Source organism: Chelonoidis abingdonii, chromosome 17 (genome assembly GCF_003597395.2).
Source record: "Chelonoidis abingdonii isolate Lonesome George chromosome 17, CheloAbing_2.0, whole genome shotgun sequence".
In the NCBI taxonomy this organism is placed as follows: Eukaryota; Metazoa; Chordata; order Testudines; family Testudinidae; genus Chelonoidis; species Chelonoidis abingdonii.
The window spans coordinates 7,438,047-7,450,501 of NC_133785.1; the positions used below are offsets into that span (position 1 = coordinate 7,438,047).

At 49.4% G+C, this 12,455-nt stretch overlaps 1 protein-coding gene across 1 annotated transcript in view; it reads right to left on the minus strand.

The window, feature by feature from the left end:
• TOP6BL (TOP6B like initiator of meiotic double strand breaks) overlaps positions 1–12,455 on the minus strand; it is a 63,725-nt gene that overhangs the window by 24,819 nt on the left and 26,451 nt on the right. Inside the window, exons 8-13 of the mRNA XM_075073346.1 lie at positions 7,575–7,773; positions 6,232–6,385; positions 4,026–4,172; positions 3,093–3,214; positions 1,146–1,256; positions 188–286 (exon numbers count right to left, since the gene is read on the minus strand). Coding sequence (XP_074929447.1) covers positions 188–286; positions 1,146–1,256; positions 3,093–3,214; positions 4,026–4,172; positions 6,232–6,385; positions 7,575–7,773 — 832 coding nt within the window. The remainder of the gene's footprint in view (positions 1–187; positions 287–1,145; positions 1,257–3,092; positions 3,215–4,025; positions 4,173–6,231; positions 6,386–7,574; positions 7,774–12,455) is intronic.

The following is a 12,455-nucleotide window of genomic DNA, read 5'->3' on the forward strand; positions in this document are numbered from 1 at the left end:
AGGGACTCTGGCCACATGGGATTCAGTAGAAGCTTTCCATCTCTACTATCTCTGATGACTAAGAGGTTCTCACATATCATGGTCATGAGCATGGAGTTGGTGAGTGGGTGGATATGTATGGTGACAGATAGACACACATCAGCATACAAGGCCTCAAAGAGGGAGCCACAGGGTGAAACCGACTTACTTTTGTGATGCTGCATGTGCCATTGGGCATCAGTCGCTTCCGAGTGACATTTTCAAACGCTGTTTGAATGGCTGCCATTAGCTCTGGGGTATCTGAAACCTGCACACATTAATAGAATCCAGTCACCCAGGGAAAGGTGTTTTGGATTCTTGAGACCTCTTCTTTGAAAAGTTCTCATGCCTCCATGGATTGCAAGAGGCCTTAAGCTACACTTACCTTACAAGCACTACAATAGCACTTCATCTAATGATGAGGTTTTCATCTCTCTACTGAGGGGGAGCAGAATTCAGGGTGGGGGGAGCAATGGAGCCCTAAGAGTTGCCTCCAAATCCAGAGAACAGAGCAGACAGCAAACTCTCTGCCACCTGCCATGACATCTGTCCAAGAACCGTGGCATCACAACACTAGTATCACAGCATTTCTTCAAATACTAAAAACTTCCTCACAAGCGACAAAAACAACTTGGAAGACTGTGTGAAAGCGCCATCTGGTGATTCCTCTCATGACATTATTAATATTTTAGTAGCCCCAGAAGACTACCACTTTCATCAGCATCTAATTCTGTTGGGGGTTGCACAGACTCCAACTGGTATCATTATGCCAGATGCTGCACAGGCCCTGACCAAGATTGGGGGCCCTGTCTTGCCAGGAGCTGCCCTGACCCCAACTGAGACTGAGGCCCCATTGTGTCAGGCCCTGCACAGACGCATAGTGAGATAGAGTACCTCACCTGAAGAGCTCACAATCTAAATAGACAAAAGGTGGGAGGGGCAATTGAGGTCCCAAGAGGGGAAGGGACTTGCCCAAGATCACCTAGCAGGTCAGTGGCTGAGCCATAAATAGACCCCAGTAGCCCTGGGTTCCAGTTGAATCAGCATGGCTAGTCATTGGACCATGCTGCCTCTAATGGAGAATTATAACAGTATCCTAACAAATCCACCACATATACAATAGTTACCTGCAAACTCTGCAGACATTCCCGTCTGAACTGGCTGTTAGTGCTGCTGGACACCACGCTGGAAATGGCACCTAGGATGATGGGCAGGGATAGCTTCAACCTCTGCTGGTTCTGGGAAGGACAAACCACATTTTACTGCACATTTCCATGCCCGTCGACACCCCTCCACCTGGCCACCCAGGGACGGATCAGAAAACCAAGGCAAATCCTGTGGTGGGGAAACTGAGGGGGGCGGAATGGGATGTGGTCCTACTGGGATTGGCTCAGCACCTAGGGGGATCAGCCCGACACCTAGGAAAAACACCCTGCCATCTAGCAGGTTTACGTATCTTTCAGATGGTGTTACCCACAGCAGTACAGCATCGCCTAGCACAGCCCTAGAGAACTGGGGTTGGGACTAATTCCAAGAGGACAGCACCCCTCACTGAGAGCCTGGCACTGTTCCATGGAGCATAGAATGCCCTAATGCCACACTGGGCTCAGTACTGACTCCAAAGGAGGGCTCCCCTGCCGTTCTCTCTGAAGCACAGTGCCGGCAGCAGCTCACTGACTCAGGCCAGGTCTACACTGCGACTTTAAATCGGTTTAATGGCCGATATACCGATTTAACGCTGTACCCGTTCACATGACGTCGTCATTAATATCGAGTTAAACGGCTCCTTAAATCGATTTCGGAACTCCTCCCAGAACGAGAGGAGTAGCGTTAAATTCGATAGTGATAACTCGGATTAGGGTTCGTGTGGCCGGAAATCGACATTATTGCCTCTAGAGGTATCCACAGTGCACCACTGACCGTCTGGTCCGCAATCCGAACTCGGATGTGGAGTGCCGGTAAGCAGGAAAAGCCCCGAGACTTTAGAATGACATTTCCTGCTTTCACGTGTCCAGCTCTGATCAGCACGGGTGGAGAGCAGTTCAAATGCAAAAGTAGCTCCTGCATGAACCTACGGGAGATACTAGATCTGATCGCTGTATGGTGAGAACAATCTGTTTTATCAGAGCTCGTTAAGAACAGGAAATGCCAAAGCGTTTGAAAAATAACTCCAGATACACAGCAGTGCGTGACAACCGGTAACGGGAAGCCAGAGACTCAAACGGATGGTCATGGAGGGAGGAAGGGAAGGAGGGGGTTTAAGGAGGACTAGAGCTCCATTCTCCACAGCACATTTGCATTCTGGCTGAGCGCCCAATGTCTGTAGCTTAATAACACGGTGTCTTGCATGGTTCACGGAACAGCTCGTCAGTCCCTCCCCTCCCCCGACCGTGAAAGAAAAGTAAAATAAATAATTCCTTGAGTACTGTAAATGTCACCCTCTGTGTACTGAATGCTGCTGGCAGACGCGATGCTGCTGCGGTGAAGAGCAGATGTTCTTGCCCAATCACGCACGTGCTCTCAACCGGAAGTGGGAACTATGGGATAGCTGAGGAACAGCTACCCATGCCACACGCTCCTGAAATCGATGGTAGCTTTGGACCATGGACGCAAACAATCGATTTTGTGATCCCACTGTGGACGTGCTAAACCGATTTTATTAGATCTGTTTTGTAATATCGGATTAAGCTAATTCGAAATAATCGTGCAGTGTAGATGTACCCTTAGAAGAGGGAGCAGCTCCTGCTGAGTCACCCACACCACTTCTTGTGGAACTTGAAGTTTTGCGCAAACATTTCCAATCCAAGTCCTTACCAAATCCCACGCTGCTGAGCTGGCAACATCACCTGAGACCACAGTTCACAGGAGTCTGGCTGCAGGATATGTGGTGAAGCCAACTAGACCCAGTAATAAAACAATGAGAACAGAAAGAGCAGGCAAGAGCCAAACTTACCCCGATACAACAGCAGACTCAGAGAGGATGGAGAGAGGACCCTGGATAGAAGAGTTGACCCTGTGATCTCAGATCCATGGGTTCTGTGCTGCCTAATACACATACCAATGCAAGCTCCTACCTTCCCTTTCTTGCAGTGCTCCTGTAGCATTGCGTCAATGACAGCCTGGACTCCATGCTTCACTGTCTCCTGGCTGCACAGGAGAATCTGGTCCATATGGGATGCAATCATGCGCCGGGTCCCTGAATCACAACAGTTCGGGGTTCGTTTACATTGGGTTTGGTTTGCTTAGGGAAGAGTCATTTTTAGGCGATGATGATCCAAAGAGTCAAAAAACAGGTCAAATCCCAAAGGCAAATCAGTTATTATTTATGTTACAGGGTTGCCCCGAGGATCCAACCAAGACCAGGTCCCCAGTGTGCCAGGTGCTGCACAGATCCTGAGTGAGAGCAGGGCCCTGTCCTTCCAAGTGCTGCACAAACCCTGCAACAGCAACAGGGAAGGGCTGCCCAGAGCAGGGGGAAAGTGGGGCAATTTGCCCCAGGCCCTGGGCCCTGCAGGGGCCCCCGCAAGAATATAGTATTCTATAGTATTGCAACTTTTTTTTATGGAAGGGGCCCCCGAAATTGTTTTGCCCAAGGCCCCCTGAATCCTCTGGGCAGCCCTGCAACAGGGCTCTCTCATGTTCCCAGTAGCATAGTGCCCCGTAGCACTGCACTGGGTCTGTACAGCATCCAGCACGCTGGGGACCCCTACCTCCTTTGGAGCTGGTGCAGTGTCTGCCATGCAGGAACCCCCATCTCATCTGCAGCCGCTGCAGTGCCTGCCACGCCAGGAACCCCCATCTTGGTGGGGTCTGTGCAGCACCTGGCATGCTGGGACACTGATCTCAGTCAGCTTTTGGCACAATAGGGGCCCAGATCTTGGTTGGAGGCTCTACGAACTAATCATATACAACGCTGCAGTTTTTGTTTCCAGCCTCTACGGGAAGACAAGCCCAAGATTTGGGCTGGGATGTTGCCGTAGAAAACAGTCAAGTAATTTTATACATACAGAAATCGTAAAGTGGCTTATCTTGAAACTGATCTGAGTAGTGAAGAAAGAGGAAGAGCAGCAGCGTCTGCTCCCAAGTGTCTGGATCATCTTCTTGGCTTCCGCCGTCCCAGTGAAGTTTATATCTGACATCTGGGTCCACTTGATCTGCGGGGGCAATGGAACATCAAGCAGTGTTTTTATACAGAGACACAGCCAGTGCTGCCATCTTTGATTAGGCAAATGGCTTCATGATGTGAGTGCAGTGCTGCCAGGACGGCGGTCAGCACCCATGACTTCTCACAGCTCAGATCCCACTGAGGCTGCACTGTGGTAGTGCAAATGGGCCAGCACCCCATTCTGCTGGGCCCTGTCCAAATGGAACAAAGAGACTGTTCCCTGACTCAAAGAGCTTGCAGTCAACAGCCAGGTCTACACCCAGCCTTTCTCCTGCTATAAGCAATGCCAGGGGGTGATATTTTTAACTGATCTAGTTATACTGGGACAGCTTCTAGTGTGGATGCAGTTATACCAAGATAAAGGTGCCTTATCCTGGTACAGTTCAGGGAATAGCTATACTGTCCAAAAGCACATCAGTCCCAGTATAATTGTGTCTACACTAGGGGGCTGCACCACTTTAACTACCCAGGCATGGCACAACTTGGGTGAGCAGATAAAGCCTTGATGTTAGATCATAGCCACCGGCAGAATTAAACCAAGAGACAGGAAGAGCAAAGGGAACCAATGAAATGCTTGTAATCTGCACACTCAGCAGCACTCGCAGCTCACCAGCTGCACAGCCCCTGGGGAACATTTTGCAGTACACAACAAATGGGGGGCTAATAAGGGTGGAAGGACAGCAAGGTGGCTTTGAGGCTGTTCACAGGCAGCTCCCGCTATGCATGAAGGTGCAGCGTGGGGGAAAGCACCACGGTGCATGCTGGGAAATGTTTCAAATGGGTGATGGAGAATGGCATGGTTTGCTCAGTATTTTAGGGAGGGGCATTCAGGAAAATCTCACCCTCATTTAGGTACCTAAAAGAATTTTGTGATCCTGCTGCCACAGGGTGCTTCTCAGTGCCACAAAATGGCATGATGGAGAAAGAAGGGCCTCTAATAATGGCCACTGGTTATTACTGCTATTTAATAGCATGATAGTGCTACCTAGAGGCACCATTCAAGATCCGGACCCAGTCGTGCCGGTGTTTCAGAGACCCCGACTCAGATTGCAGCCCCTGCCATGCCAGGCCCTGCACAGACACACGAGAGAGAGTCCATGCCCCAAAAATGGGGAGGGAAAACAAAGCCACCAGGAGGAAAGGGACGTGCCTAAGGTCAGTAGCAGGAGACAGACTAGAAGCCTGTGCCTGTCTGTCTAGGCCCCCCACTTCACTCCTCAGCCCTGCCCCGAGGGTACATCTGCCACAAAAAAAGCCAGTCTCGGAGCCCAGGTCAACTGACTCGAGCTTGAGGCAAGGGGCCAAAACTAGTGTAAACCAGGGGTTCTCAAACTTCATTGCGCCGTGACCCTCTTCTGATAACAAAGTTGCTAAATGACCCCAGGTGGGGGTGGAGCCCAGGCCCCGCTGCCCCAAGTGCGGGAAAGAGGAGGCCAAAGCCCAAGCCTCGCTCCCAGGGCAGGGGTGGAGCTCAGGCTTCAGCTTCTGCCAGGGGTTCCAGCAAGTTTAATGCTGGCCCTAGTGACCCCATTAAAATGGAGTCATGACCCACTTTGGGGTCCTGACCCACAGTTTGAGAACCACTGGTGTAGATAATTGGGCTTGGGTTGGAGCCCAGGCTCTGAGACCCACTCCCATTGCCAGGTTTCACAGCCTGATCTCTATCCCAAGCCTGAACACCTGCACTGCTATATTTAGCCCTGTAGTGTGAGCCCTGCAAGCCCCAGTCAGTTGACCCAGGCTCTGAGACTTGGTGCCGCAGAGTTTTTTTGCGGTGTACACGTACCTTCCCTCTCTTCTCTGTCTTTGGCAACAGACAAATTCTGATTTGTCTTGAGATCTGAGTCAATCAATATGGGAAGCTCTAACTACGCATCTGTGCAGCACCCAGCACAATGGAGGCTCAATCTCAGTTGGGATCTGTGTAGCACCCAGGACAACAGGGCCCCGATCTTGGCTGGGGACTGTCGAACACTCAGCATGGTGGGGCCCCGATCTTGGGTAGGGATCTGTGAGCTCTACACAATTGCCTTTGAGAATGACAGCACCTTCTTCCTCCCCTGGATCTGAGTCTAGTGTTGCACTATAGCTGTACTTCTCCCATTCTGCTAAGTTTGATGGGTCATTGAAGAACAATGATGATTTCCCCTTTGCATAGAATGATATGGGCAGACCCGCAGGGTCGTAGAAAAATATGTATTGCTGGCTAAGGAAGAAACCACCGTGAGACTTAAAGGCAAAGAAATCTGAGTGCAACAAACACCTTTCCCTCTCCTGCAGTTATGCGGGAGGCTCTCCCTTGTAAACACATGATCTTTCAGTCCTAGTGTTCTTACATGCAACAAGGTACAGCAATTTCCAGGAGCAGTGTGATTTTGGAGACCTAGCGGCGGCTCCAGGCACCAGCGCAGCAAGTGTGTGCCTGGGGCAGCAAGCTGCAGGGGGCGGCCTGCCGGTCGCCCTGAGGGCGGAGCATGCCTGCGGGAGGTCCGCCGGTCCTGCGGCTTTGGCGGCAATTTGGCGGCGGGTACGCGGAAGGCGCGGGACTGGCGGCCCTCCCGCAGGCATGCCACCGAATCCAGGTTACTGTTGGACCGCCTGCAGGCATGCCGCCGAAAGCCGCCTGACTACCGTGCTTGGGGCAGCAAAATACATAGAGCCGCCCCTGTGGAGACCTGCTGGCTCTTTACATTATAGTGGATGTTAAGGCCCAAAGGACCATTCTTACATCCCTATCTGGCCTGCTCCACAGCACATGAGAGTTTCACCCAGCACATTTTCTCTGTGGCAGCTTTTTCGGGGTGGCCTAACCCTGAAGGGTGCTGGATCCACACCTCAGTGCCTCTCAAGATCAATGAGAGCTCCACAAGAGCTAAAACTGACTCCTCTGTTCATTGTGACCAGTGAAAATTGCAATAGGATGAGCTGGCTTGGGAACCTATCTAAGAGGAAGAACACTGCAGTGGAGAGGGTGCTAAAATGAGACTCGGGAAACCCAGGTTCAAGTCCTTGCTCTGCCACAGTTGCACTGGGGACCTTGGCAAGTCACTTAGCCTCTGTGTGCCTTAGTTTTCCAGCTGAACCTGGGGAATAATAGCACTGCCCTGCCTCCTGGGGGATTGGGAGGATAAGTACAGTAAAGAGTACCAGGTGCTCAGACACCACAGTGGTGGGGGCCAGATAAGCATTTTGGACAAATACAAAGGCCCGATGCTCAGCACACAGCTGTGGGCTAAACTGCTCTCTGCTATCGTGGCTCCTGATGAAGCGACTCCTGTGTTTCGAGCATCCCTTTCAGGTGTCATTCACCTCCGTGCAGCAGGCCCATGGCCCCCTGAAGCCCTGGTCAGCCCCATTTGGAAATATTTCTTCTGGTAAAGGATATGGAGACAGCAGCAATCTTAGCAGGCTGATTGGGATACAGCTTCAGGCAGGGGCACAGCGCGGCAGCTGGCGTGACTTCCAGCTCCCCCGTGAAGCCAGTTTCAGCCATTTCATGAGGAATCAGGAGGCTGACAGCCCTGCCCAGCACAGGGTGGATTTTGTCACAAAGGAAGTTTGCACCACAGGACACCAAGCTGTCCGCAACCCTATGTGGGACAGAAATAAACAAAAGGAAATAAGAACAGAGGTACTGCTGCAACAGATCAGACCGATGACCCATCTACTCTGGTATCTGGTCTCCAGCCCTCACCAGACTAGGAGCAATGATCCAGCTGTTGCTACTTATTGTACACTAGCATCTTTAGTGCCAAGTGCTGTGCAGGTTCCTATACGAAGACATCCCATCACACTGGGTGCTGCACAGATCCTGACCTAGATTGGCAGGTTCTGTATAGCACCTGGCATAATAGGGCCCATATATCAGGTGGGATCTGTGCACTGATCAGTAGAACTGGCTCCCAATCTAAGTTGGGGTGTGTACAGCACCCGGAACAAGGGGAGGCCCTAATCTCAGGCACGGTCTGTGCAGCACCTGGCACAAGTGGGGGGGGGGGGGCAATCTCATTTGGGCCTCTGGAGTGATACTGTAACACAAATAACTGCCATCTGACCTACATCCTCTCTCAGGAAGATGGATTGCGACAACAAGACTCCTCCTGTCCCTGCAGGCAGAACAGTGCACACTCCTTAAAAGGGACTTGCACTATAATGTGACTCCAACCTGGCTGCTTTCACAGGATGCAGTGCTCCACTATAGTCCATGCAGGCATGGAGACAACTGCTTCCCATACCCACACAGTTTGTGCAGAGCTCTGGATTGGGCACAGACAGGTCTGGGGCTCTGAGTATAAAAACACTTACACCCATGAGCCCTTAGATCTCAGTGGGCCTCACATGGGTAAAGTTAAACATGTGCAGGAAGAGCTGCCCGCAGGAAGCCATTCACAATCATAACAACAACTTTATTGAACCTCAAGCGAATGAACAATGCAACAGATCCTATTATTCATACAGCCCACTAGGTGGCAAACTTTATGTACAGTATGTACCAACTAGACATTAGCACTTGATTGAAAAATTTTTGATGGAATAGTGTTCTGTCAAAACATGCAGTTTAGCTGAAATCAAAATGTTTTGTGGCAAATTTTCAATGAATTTTTTATGGGATTCTCATTTTGTCCCAACAGCAAAATATCTCATTTTTTAATACAGTAAAAATGTGTAATTTTGACTTTGTCATTTGGATTCATTTTGTTCCACTATTGTATCAAATATTAAATATATTAAATTAAAATGTTAAAATAATAAAAAAGTCTAAATGAAATGAATCAAAATGATAAAGTCAAAATGACATACCTTATCAGAATGAAACATTCTGAGATCATAAAATGAAGCAATTTGACATGATCCAAACAGAACTTGCTGATGGTCCTGAATCAGAAGTTTTCTTTCATGGGGAGTTATAATATTTCAGCTTCTTATTTGGATTTGGAACGAGTTTCCCCCCAGAAATGTCAGCATTTCCCACGGAACAGAAATTCTGGCTTCTGACCAGGTCTCTTCCTGTGCCTACACACATATACATATTTATTTTTATACACAACTCTTGTAACATACATAAGTGTTTATAGGATGGGGCCCCAGAAGTCAGCAAAGCACTTAAGCTAATACATAACTATAAATCTGTGCCTAAATCCCACAGACCGCAATAGGATTTAAACATATATTTAATAAGCACTTTGCTGAATTGGGGCCTTCCAAGGGAGTGCATTACCGTAGAAGCTGGCTAGATGGCGCTAGAGCATAACGGGTGTAGAATAAACAAGGGTTTCTACTAACCTTCTGTAACTGTCCATCTTAGGCCTGGTCTACACTAGGCGTTTAAATCGATTTAATGGCCGTTAAATCGATTTAACGCTGTACCCGTCCACACTACAATGCCCTTTATATCGAAATAAAGGGCTCTTTAAATCGATTTCTGTACTCCACCCTGACGAGAGGAGTAGCGCTAAATTCGATATTAACAGTTCGGATTACGGTTAGTGTGGACGGAAATCGATTTATTGGCCTCCGGGCAGTATCCCAGAGTGCAACACTGACCACTCTGGACAATCTGAACTCGGATGCAGCGGGCAGGTAACAGGAAAAGCCCCGCGAACTTTTGAATTACATTTCCTGCTTGCCCAGCGTGGAGCTCTGATCAGCACAGCTGGCGATGCAGTCTCAAATCCAAAGAAAGCTCCAGCATAGACCGTACGGGAGATACTCGATCTGATCGCTGTATGGGAGACAATCTGTTGTATCCAGCTCCGTTACAGAACACGAAATGCCAAAGCGTTTGAATAAAAAACTCCAGGATACACAGCGCTGCGTGACAAGCGTAACGGGAAGCCAGAGACTCAAATGGACGCTATGGTGGAGGGGTACTGAGGACTCCAGCTATCCACAGTCCACAGCAGTCTCTTAAAATTATTTGCATTCTTGGCTGAGCTCCCAATGTCTGTAGGTTCACACAGTGTCTGGCGTGGTTCAGGGAACAGCTCCTCAGTTTCTTTCCCCCCGCCACCGTGAAAAAAGGGAAAGAAATCATTCCTTGACTACTTCAATGTCACTCTGTGTGTACTGAATGCTGCTGGTAGATGGGAGCTACAGCAGTGAAAGCAGTTACCGCTCCTCTCCTTCCCCCTCCCTGGTGGTAGACGGTGCAGAAGGACTGCCCACCATCTCGAGAACCCTGCCTGAATATGCTAATATCGAGAGGCAATTATTCCTGGTTCTCCCAGTAGATAGGACAGAACGGCTAATAACCAGCTTCATCATCGAAACTGGGGGCTGAAAATTTTTGAAAGCAAAATTGGATTGACTCGCTTGGCAATGAGTCAATTCCTCCCTTATGGTTTCTAAAATAGAGTCCGTCCTGCCTGGACTGTCATAGCCCCGGGAGGCTGCCTCCAAGTGCCTCCCCCCACCTCATTTATCTCACTAACAAGTCCTCTGCTTCTATTCTTGTATTCCTTACAACTTCATGACACAAATGGGGAGGGCACTGCCACGGTAGCCCAGGAGGTTGAGGAGGAGGAAGCAACGGGTGCGGTTCTTGCAGGGGCAACCCCTGTGAATACTGACACGGAGCAGCTGTGCTCTCTGATACACTGGATCTCTATTACACTGCTATTATTCTAGGCAGGACGGACTCTATTTTTAGAAACCATAAGGGAGGAATGACTCATTGCCAAGTGAGTCAATCCCAATTTTGCTTTCAAAAATTTTCAGCCAGGGCACTCATGATAGCAGCGGACAGTACAGAGAGGGAGAGATAACCGTCATCTCATTGCCAGTTTTCTCCAGCAGTAGACGGTACAGAACGACAGGTAACCATCTCTGCTATCTTGCAAAAGCAAGTGAATGCTGCTGTGTAGCGCTGGAGTATCGCTCTCTCTCCGCGGCATCCAGTACACATACGTGCCGGAAAAAAAAAAGCTGAACGGGCTCCATGGTGCCGTGCTATGGCGTCTGCCAGGGCAATCCAGGGAAAAACGGCGCGAAAGGATTGTCAGGTGATGTTTTCCCGGAGGAAGGAATGACTGACGACATTTACCCAGAACCCCCCGCGACCATTAACATTCAACCCTGAATTCCAAGAGGCGGGGGAGACTGCGGGAACTATGGGATAGCTACGGAAGTGCTACCCACAATGCAACGCTTCAGAAATCGACGTTAGCCTCGGAGCATGGACGCACAACACCGAATTACTGTGCCTGGTGTGGCCGCAAGAAATCGAAATTATATCATCAGTTTTATAAAACCGATTTTAGCAAATTCGATTTTATCCCGTAGTGTAGACGTGGCCTTAGAGAGGTATTGCACATGTCCATTCCACTGTAGATGTGCATGTGTCCAAAGCACAGTTGCCAGAAATTTCTTCCCACAGTGGGACCCACTGGGGCAGTTCAAGCACCCTCTATAGCGCCGGTATAAAGCACCCAGATGACCCCGCTCCCCTTCAGTTACTTCTTTCCAGAAAACTCTGATGCAGAGTGGTAGGAGGGCAGGTCATAGAATGGACATGTGCAACACATCTCAAAGAACAACAGTTACAGAAGGTTAGTAACCATTTTTCCTTCTTCCAGTGAGTTCACATATGTATTCCACTCTAGGTGACCCCCAAGCAGTTGACTAGGTAGAGGGATCAGAATTCATTGACACACCGACTGCAGAACAACTCGACCAAATTTGGGATAATCTCTGGACTGTTGAGTGATGGTGTAATAGAAGAACGTGTACACCAATAACCAGGTTGCTGCTTTACTTATGTCCTGAATAGGGATCTGTGCTAGAAATGCTGCTGAGGATGCTTGTGACCTTGTGGAATGAGCCGTCAGGTTAGCTGGTGGCAAAACAGCTGCTTGATCATAACAAGTACGACTACATGAAGTGATACTGTACATGACAAAATTGTCTGTGAAAAGATTGGGAGACCTTCACCATGTCAGCTACAGTTACGAACAGGTAGGTGGACTTTCAGAATGGTTTAATCCTGTCTATGGGTATGTCTAGACTACCCACCGTATCGGCGGATAGCGATCGATTTCTTGGAGATCGATATATCGCGTCTCATCTAGACACGATATATTGATCCCCGAAAGCACTCCCGTCGACTCTGGAACTCCACTAGTGCGAACGGCGGTAGCGGAGTCAACAGGGAGAGCCACAGATGTCGATCCCGCGCTGTGAGGACGACAGGTAAATCGATCTAAGATACTTTGACTTCAGCTACACTATTCACGTAGCTGAAGTTGCATTATCTTAGATCGCTCCCCCCCTCCCA